This window comes from Anopheles coustani, chromosome 3 (assembly GCF_943734705.1).
Source record: "Anopheles coustani chromosome 3, idAnoCousDA_361_x.2, whole genome shotgun sequence".
In the NCBI taxonomy this organism is placed as follows: Eukaryota; Metazoa; Arthropoda; class Insecta; order Diptera; family Culicidae; genus Anopheles; species Anopheles coustani.
Genome location: NC_071288.1, coordinates 31,747,192 through 31,756,006, shown reverse-complemented (window position 1 = coordinate 31,756,006; position 8,815 = coordinate 31,747,192). Strand labels below are relative to the sequence as shown.

At 53.9% G+C, this 8,815-nt stretch overlaps 1 protein-coding gene across 1 annotated transcript; it reads right to left on the bottom strand.

Annotated features, from left to right (window-relative positions):
- Positions 1-430: 430 nt before the first annotated feature.
- LOC131259412 (mucin-19) lies at positions 431-8,290 on the bottom strand. The gene is made up of 6 exons (XM_058260899.1): positions 7,375-8,290; positions 2,737-7,291; positions 1,973-2,072; positions 1,803-1,883; positions 1,603-1,727; positions 431-1,509 (listed from the first exon to the last, which is right to left on the bottom strand). The coding sequence occupies exons 1-6, from the start codon at positions 7,511-7,513 to the stop codon at positions 1,386-1,388; spliced, it is 5,124 nt and encodes a 1,707-aa protein (XP_058116882.1). The 5' UTR covers positions 7,514-8,290; the 3' UTR covers positions 431-1,385.
- Positions 8,291-8,815: the final 525 nt, after the last annotated feature.

Sequence of the window (8,815 nt, the reverse complement as noted above, 5' to 3'; positions counted from 1 at the left end):
GGTGCAATGCAAATTTTGTTCATCCAACCCCTTACCGAGCAAAAAAAAAAACTACCGAAGAAAATTAAAGTTAATAATTTGTTACGTAATACCCGCACATCGTAAATAGCTAACTTTAATTACTGTCGATTATTCAAAAATGCTGCCGAACACGTGTAAAATAGGGTTGCGTCAGCAAAGAAGAAGGTAACAGGGCACTATGCAAATAAAATAGGTAGCATGCAATCTGCTCCATTTCTCGCACCAAGCCCGGAGCGCATCCGGAAGCAAATTCAGCAAGAAAGCAAAGAAACTCTCACTGCCTACTGCTCGTTGTTCCGCTCCGAGGCAAACATCTGTGTTTTTGTTCTGGTTTCTTTGCACCATTCTGGATACTGGAGCGCTACCTGTTTACCGAGGAACATGTGGTGATACAAGAACAAACTGATAGTTCACAATTTATTTATTTATTGCCATAAAAGTATTATTATGCTTAGCTTCGAATAGAGCACACAGGTTTGACTGCTTTGATCGTTTTCCGATCACTCCGGGCACCCATTCTTTCTAGTATAGGATGTGTTTGTTGGTTTTTGAGGCTTTGATCTCGCCTCCGTATGTTATTTTCGCGCCCTACAAATCGCACGAACCTACGATACCCCACGTTTGGCCTGCTCCCCCTCTTCTAGAGGCGAAGAGATCGGCTTCTTTGCGCGAATAGTGGCAAACTTGCTGCCCGCCCTTTTTACTATGAATATATTTAACAAGCTTATAAAATTGAGAAAAGGTGTAGAAAAAAAAAGGGTAGTAATATCGTCGTTTCCCCCGAACCGTTTTGGCAGTCGTAGTGACGTAGTGGTAATACCGATTCGTTTGGCCATTAGTGACGAAGCTCAGTGAAAGTAGATAAGCATGCTGCCACCTCCACCCTCCGCCACACTATCCACCGCGGGGGAACCGTTTGCCGGACCAGCACCAACCACTTCCTGCGCCGGCCCGAACAGTATCGTTCGGGTGCGATCCAACAGACGACGATCTTCCTCCTCATCATCGTCGGCTTCCGCCACTTCTTGCCCTTCCGGTCCCTCCTCAGCGTCCTCGTCGTCGTGTTCTTCCTCTTCTTCCTCGATGCCACCACCATCGTCATCGTCGTCTCCGTCGGGCAGCACCGTAACACCACCGTCGGAGGGAACGGCCCCCTCGGAATGCGCATCGCCGCTGAACGAGACGTGCAGTTCCGCCCCCATCGGAAGCGGAATCCGTGTGGTGGTAGTGTTGGACGCGCTATTGGCCGTCGTACGCCGATCGCCGGTTGTCGTTAGTGCCGTCGTGTAGTAGCGGTAGGATGTGCCAGTGCCAGCGGCAGCAGCAGCAGCAGCAGCCGAACGGACATTTTCGTCCACCGGTTGTCATATGGTGTAGTCCTTGGTGTGGTGGATCTCGATGTCGACCCGGCAGATTGGGCAGTGCTTGTTCGTCACTAGCCACTGGTCGACGCAATCCTTGTGGAAGAGGTGCATGCACGGAAGGCGTCTGGAAACCGAAACACCGAACCGGTTTGAGATAAGATTTTCAGTCCACGAGTGCACGAGAGAGGACACATTTCTCTCGACTTAATCTACCCACCTGACGTCGTTGTCGATCTCGAACTGTGACAGACAGATCGTGCACTTTTCGCTATCCTCGTCCGTCTCGCTGACACGCCGAAGCCGTTTGTATTTATGCGGGAACGTATTCGTTTCGATCATTTCCTAAGGAACCGCCGAGAAAAATGTCCGTTAAATATTAATCGTCACCGGGGAAATGGGGATTCCACTCCGACCTACCTGCGTAGCGCCCCGGTTGGTACAGGTGTCCTCGATCACTCGCACGAAGCGATTCAAGCTGGACAACAAACTCGGCCGAAGCTGAAAGGAGCAGGTAAAACGTAGTCGTTGAGCATTTTCCATTCTGGAGAGAGAGATGGAGAACAAGGAGGACGTGCGTTAGGACTCACCCCGATGCTGAACTGAATTTCCGGCGGATTTGAGAGGAAGTTGGTTTGCGACGGAATATGATGATACATGTGATGATGGACGTGCTGATGATCGTTGCGACTGTGGAAAAACAAATGGGATAGGACGATTAATAAGTTTTACTAGTCGTTGTAGAACAGCCCCGGAGGTAGACTCGAAATAACTTTAAGGCATTCATAATAGACACACCCAACTCTGTAGCCTTCCTACATATTGTCTCCCAACTCATAGAAGATCACCTTCAAATCTAATATGTTGGAATATTTGATTAAATGTGATTAAACTTGCTACCATTTGTTACAAACTTCGAGATTACGTTCCAACAAACTAATATCATTCCAACAAAGACGCCATTCCAATAAATGAAAGGAAAAAGCTGGATCTCCTCCATTGGCCAGGTCGAATCTAGGTCGCAGTTCTTCGGGAGCTTCTAGCTGGATGTAGGTAAAAGTGTTGCTGAATTACACTGATTTTAAACAAAATAAAGTAACACAATATGTTAAGTGCCTTGTCTCATGCATCCTATACGAATTTCAACGCTTTATAATAAGATTTTAAAGAGAAAACAGCATATCAGGCCTGTAATCATGTTACCTTTCCCAACGATAATTTAAGCAACATCAAATATAAATGATGCGTTGCATAAAGTTCATCATCAGGCAAGAAGAGTGAGACCACAACACACCTCAACCAGTGTTGGTTGAAGCAATCGAAACAAGCCATTTTTACAACCATAGTTACTCACCGTAGTACGTAATGCGGACTGTGCGTGTTGTGCAAACGTCGAACCCGGAGCGATGCGACGCGCGAATTGTCCAGCGGTTCGTGCTGAGCGGCCGCACCGCTAGCGATGGAACTACTACCCTGGTGATGGTAGTGTCCGGTACCCCACGGTAGGGATCCGTATGGTGGCGGCGTTAGGCCAGTGCTACGACCATCCAGCAACGACGACGACGACGCAGAGGACGAGGGAGCGCCGTAGTGTGACAGGGTTCCCCGGCGGCTCGTAAGGAACTGCGGCCGAGCGCCGCTGGCAACGAGATCGGCCGCAGGATCCGTATGCCCGACCGGTGCGGGTGCGGGAACGGGCACCAGTAGGGGAGGTTGCAGGCGGACGGTGGACACCGCACCCGCCACGCTGCTAGAGGATGCCGAGGCGGAGTGGGCTAGGACGGGGTGGGGCAGCTGCTGGGAGGAAAACATGTCCGTAATCGGTCCGGATGCTGGCGGAGGCGGTGGCGGTGGGGGTGGAGGAGGCGGAGGTTGCTGCGATGGTGGCTGCGCTCCAGCACTGGCCATCGTGGAGGTGGCATTGCGTCGGACTAGGATCGCGTTGTTGTTGTTGTTGTTGATGTTATGGCGCGGCGAATGCTGGTAGTCATCCGCCGGGATGGACATCATGCGGCGCTGCACCTCGGCCGCGTTATGCTGCCGTACCCAGAGGTTCTCGTGGGGCGGGTAGGCTTGCCGAGAGGGCCGGAAGTGGAGACGGCGAATATTGTGCGCCGGCGGTTGGGCGGCCCACGCCTCGTCCGTGCAGTTGAGCGTGTCCGAAACGGCGATCCAGCGGACGGGCGGTGAATTGGCGCGGCTCGGAATGTTCATCGGAGGCGTCAAGGTTTGCGTCGCGCGGCCGTGTGGGCGGCTTTCGGAGGCCGGCGGAGGAGGTGGGGGCGCCCATCGGCGCGGTTCGTCCCATAGCAGCGATACGATCTCGCGTGAGTGGGCTAGTGCCCGCTCATCTTGCGGCAAGTGACTGTTGCTGTTGCTGTTGTTGTTGTGGTCGTTGAGGGGAACGGCATGCGCGGTTGCCGCCGATGGTCCCGGTGTCGATGAGTAATCGATCGGACCAGGATCGTTGGTGGCAGAGGCGGTAGCGGAGGATGAACTAGCACCATTTCCACCGCGGCGGCAGCATTTTTTCTCGCGCCCGGAGGTGGCCGATGGTGGTGCTGCCGAACCTTCAACCGTTCGGTCGATCCAAGTTTCGACCGGTAGGGGGACCTGGTTACTACGCCAGGACGAACCGTCAGACGATCCGGTGGCGTTCGACTGGCTTGCCGCTCCATCGTTCGTGGACGAGCGCGGCGGAATGGGAGGTGTCGCGCGGTAGAGATCATTTGGCCCGTCACCGGCACCATCGTCGACACCGAACGGTGGATCGTCCAGCAGGTCCACCAGCAACGGTGAAGTGCTGTTATTACTGTTCGCGTTAGCGTTGCGATGTCGACTCGACGACGACGGGTACGAGGTGGTCACGATCGGAGAGCGGCGCATTATGGACGAGGATTGGCGCATGGGAGGAGCGCAGAATTCGCACGCATGGTGCCCCGAAAAAGGACCGCTCCAGCGTAACTCCGGACGACCCATGGCCGGACAGCGGGATCGTGAACTGCTGCGGCTCCCGCCGGCACCCCCACCACCAGAACCTCGTCCGGAAGACACGAAACGCACGTGATGGTGATGATGGTGGTGATGGTGACCTCCAGCAGCAGCACCCGCTCCCCCTCCTCCCGTTCGGGACGAACCGGACGTCATGTGAGGAATCGGGTAGTAGGCGGATTCCCACCAGCGGCTGGAACTGTACCGGGACAGCCGGTGCTCGTGTCCACCCACCACCGACGGTGGTTGCGTGATAGCGTTCAACATCGGCATCCGGCCCATGTCCCCACGGACACCGGTACGACTTACCGCGCCACTGCTTCGCACCGTCGACGGATAGAACACGGCCGAACGATGCCGCAGAACGGGATGACTTCCGGACGACGATGGCACCGGTGGTGGCAGTGGTGGCCGATCGTTGATACCCCGAGTGCGTGACTGTGCGTGTGGCATCGTTTCGTTCGCTTTACTACGCCGAGCAGGGACCGCCGTCGAGGTCATTCGGCGGCGCGCGATGTCGTCGTCTTCGGAATCGTTCGTCAGATCGATCGGCTCACGGTCACGGGGGGTGGCAGGTGGTGAAGTAAAGCCACGCATCGGGGACACGCTACCTAAAATAATTACGTCATCGCTTTCGTCGCTGATGCTGCTCGTGTCCGTGATCCAATCGAGCTGCAAATCCGGTGCGTTCAGTGCATCCGAGCTGCCCGTTTGGGTCGAACGGGAGGAGGCCGTTGCAGCAGACGTGTCATCGCTCTTTCTGCTTCGCCCACAACTTTCCGTGTCCGGTCCCGACGAACCTGGATGGCCGGAGGAACCGTCACCAGCATTAGCGGCGGTACTAGGCGTTAGTGGTTCAGCGCCGTTGGACTCTTCACCATCGCCCGCCGTGCGTCGTCCGTTACCCGGTTCCTGGTCCGACCGTAGATCGCGACTCGGCGGGCCGATCCTTTCGTTCAAATTTCGATACGGACCCATGTAGATAACATCCATCCCGTCGTCGCTATCGAAACTCTTGGCCTTTCCCTCACACTTCACCAATTTGTGCTTAGCCTGGTCGTCGCCGTCGCTCGACGATGAACTACCGCTGCTATCATTATCGTCAGCATCGTCATCATCGTCATCTTCGCTCTCTTCATCATCGTCCCCGTCATCATTTTCACTATCTTCTTCATCTGTGAAACTGGGAGGATCCCACGTTGGTGGGCCGTACATGGAAAGATTGTACTTTTCGGTTGGTATCTCCATTTGTTTAGCGGTAAAAATACGTTTTACAAGCCCACTCGTACTGGGCCTTTCCGGACCCATTCCCCATTCAACTTGAGCTTTTCTGAGCGTCGATGGCTTCGCTCTGCCGCTGGTTGACGGTTCGTTCGTCGAACTGCCTGACTGGGCGGCATTGCTCGTGCTCGGCAGATCCACCACCGCCGGTTCTCTTCTAACCACCTCGGTAGCCACCGTAGGGGGAGCGACCGTCGAAGTACCGACACCAGCTTCAGCTCTGGCCGGTGATGTTTGCGGCATAACTTCCGCCCCGGAATCAGCCGTGTATGCCGTCGTCGTTGGTGGCAAAGGAACATCGACGAGAGATTGTGCAGTTTCGCACGGTTCCACCTTAATCGACGTTGGCTGCTGCTGCTGTGGTGGACACGCTGCCGAAGACGATGGTAAAGGAGATGATGGTGGAGCGTCGGCAGCGACAGTACAGGAACAAAAGGTACGCTCGCTGCGCGGATGGTCATTACTCACGCCGGCTAAACATTCCTGGCACGAACATCCCGCACCTACAGCTGGTGCCGCTGGCGATACAACGACTGACGTGGTACTGTTTGTTCCGCTACATTCACTCGGTTCCTGCTTTATCGTATGGCCACTGCTATCGTGCGACCGAGGAACCACATCCCGCTCTCGAAACGTGTCGGAATTGTTGGGTAGTGGTGGTACATGTTCATCTTCATTCGGTTCTCTTTTGAGCAACTCCGGCGCAATTATCGGCAGATCGTCCCGGGTTGGAGGCGCAGGTGCTCCGTTTTCCAGCCCCGAGGTCGACGGTTCTGTCTTTACAGTTACCGGAGGCGTACATTCCTCGCTTTGGGATCCATTTTCTAGCTTCACCACAGCTCCTGCAGTTGACGACGTTTCGCCTTGTCTTAGTTCTCTTTCCTCGAAGGACAAACCGGTGGCCATTCTGGCCGGTTGTTGCCGCTGCTCATCATCACTACGTTCTCCGCTCAGCGAACGCTTCATGGCTCGTCTGGTGCCGTTGCATGCGCCATTCCTACCCGATTCTTGACCTCCCATCTGCGCACTTTCATCCGGCGGTACATAGGTTGGTGGAGAGGGACGGTGCGGTTGATGGTATCCTTCGCGCGGCATGTACGGATGATTAGCCGGCGGAATCGGTGTGTCGTTTTTGAACGTTCGACCGCCGTGGGTGGCGTGCGCTCCAAACGAACTCGACGATACGGCCGGCCGTTCCCGTTGCGGATGCGTTCGGTAGTGCGCAGTGGGGAATAGCATATCGTAGTGGTGGTTCCGCATTCGGCAGGGCCGTGCCGCCGTCGTGGTACTCGACGTACCGGCACTTGATGTAAATACTGCCGCCGTAGGCTGCGTGACAGGTGTTGGGGGAATCGGATTGGGCGGTTCCACCGACGGGATCGTTGTCGCTGTTGTCGTCAGCTGGACCGGCACGTCCTGCGGTGGGTCCATCGGTGGATAATAAGCCACTCCACCGTCCGAGTTGAGCAACGACAATCCGTCGAGGCAGAACATATTCCTCCGTGGATAGGCCTCGTTGTGGAAGCCCTGACTGAATTCCCTTTCCGGGCGCTGAAGACGCTGCAGCGGAGCTACGGGATAGTCGAGTGAATTGCTTCCACTGGCAAACAATGATGGATCAATGTCCACATCACTCGCTGGGGGGAAATTGAAAGAATAATAAGACATCAGAAGGTGGGTGGAGTGAGTCGCCATTCGCGCGCTCCAGAGTTCCTCTTACCCAGTGTATCCGGTGCATCGACGTTAGACAGGATGGCAGTGTTCAGGATATCCCGTAGGCTGTCCGCCTCCATCCACTCACCAGGGCTGCGCATCGCGGATGACGAAGACGACGACGCTGACGTCGACGATGAGGACATCATACGCCTTCAGTCCGATAGCTTCCGCTAGCGGTCTGCTCTCTACACGGTACTACACTTTAAAGGTCCTACAACACGCTATTGGTGATTGTAATTTACACTTAACTTTAGTTGATAACATTTTCTACACTGAACACACAGCTGAACCTAGACAAGCTAGACTTCTTTCACTTTTCACGTTTTACGGGATAGATTACTGAGACCAATCGCGATGACGTCCTTACGTCGACGCTTTTTCCGTTCGTTGGAAAATATTCTACGTCGCCGGGGTAGGCCGTCGTTTTTCGAAACGCCTCAACTGATATTATGCCACAGAAATGGTATTTCCGAATGCACTCATGACACTACTACACCCGTCGCGGTGCGACCTACGCACACGGCGCAGCAACACACTGGCACGGATTAGAACGAACTGACGTTGCTCGTCTGCTGGCGAGACGGTTTTGTTTTTTTCTCTGTTTTACAAATTTCCACAATTCTTCACCTTACAAACGCAACCGAACGGGGGCACTTATTGGCAGCTGGGCACCAGTGGACAACGGCCCCAAGGACTGGCCACGTTACCAGTACGCCACGAAACGGAAAAACCTGCAACATCCCTGACGATTCATACCCTTATTTTTAAGACGCAAATGTAAACCACACACGCGCATATACCCACACAGCTTTTGAGGAGCGCTGCACGGCTGACACCAACCAGGATTCACAGTTTTCGCTTGCTTTTTGCCAACCGACACGATGCAAATAAGGGGTGCAAAGACCTGCACAGCTGCAGAACACCGATGGCACACGGTAGAGAACACTAAAGAGTCTGGAATTCTTTGGCTAGACGACACCCGATCGGTCTTCGCACCACCATCCCATCGGTTCGAGTAGCAACTGGGAAGCGATATGGAATCGATGTTGACTGCCCTGCTGCGCTGTCATGCACGGTGTAGCCGTCCTGCTCAGATTCCCATATTCGGCGTGTCACAAAAGGGCGTTTGCTATTTCTGTCCTACACAAGACACTTTAGCACCAGTGCAGCGATACGTTTGTTATGAAAGAGCTCGGATTCCATTGGCAGAAAGGTTGATAGTGCAACTTGTTTGAAATCAAAGTTGATTCATTTAAATAGAAATGCTCTTGATTGTTACCTACCCACAGGTGGTTCACAAATGTGCGAAATGTAGAGTTTACAAATATTATTCCAATGTTTTGATTTCCTGATGGCGAAGCATCTGTTTTGTTCGACTTTGACAGCAAATGTTCGAATTTTCACTTTTTCGAAATCAATACCAAGGATACAAAACAGAATTTCGG

Bases quoted from the DNA above. Each gene is read 5' to 3' on its own strand.
- LOC131259412 (XM_058260899.1), bottom strand. From the start codon at position 7,513: ATGTCCTCATCGTCGACGTCAGCGTCGTCGTCTTCGTCATCCGCGATG. The intron at 7,292-7,374 runs GTAAGAGGAACT...ATTTCCCCCCAG, and splicing joins CGATGCACCGGATACACTGG to CGAGTGATGTGGACATTGAT. The intron at 1,884-1,972 runs GTGAGTCCTAAC...TGCTCCTTTCAG, and splicing joins AAATTCAGTTCAGCATCGGG to CTTCGGCCGAGTTTGTTGTC.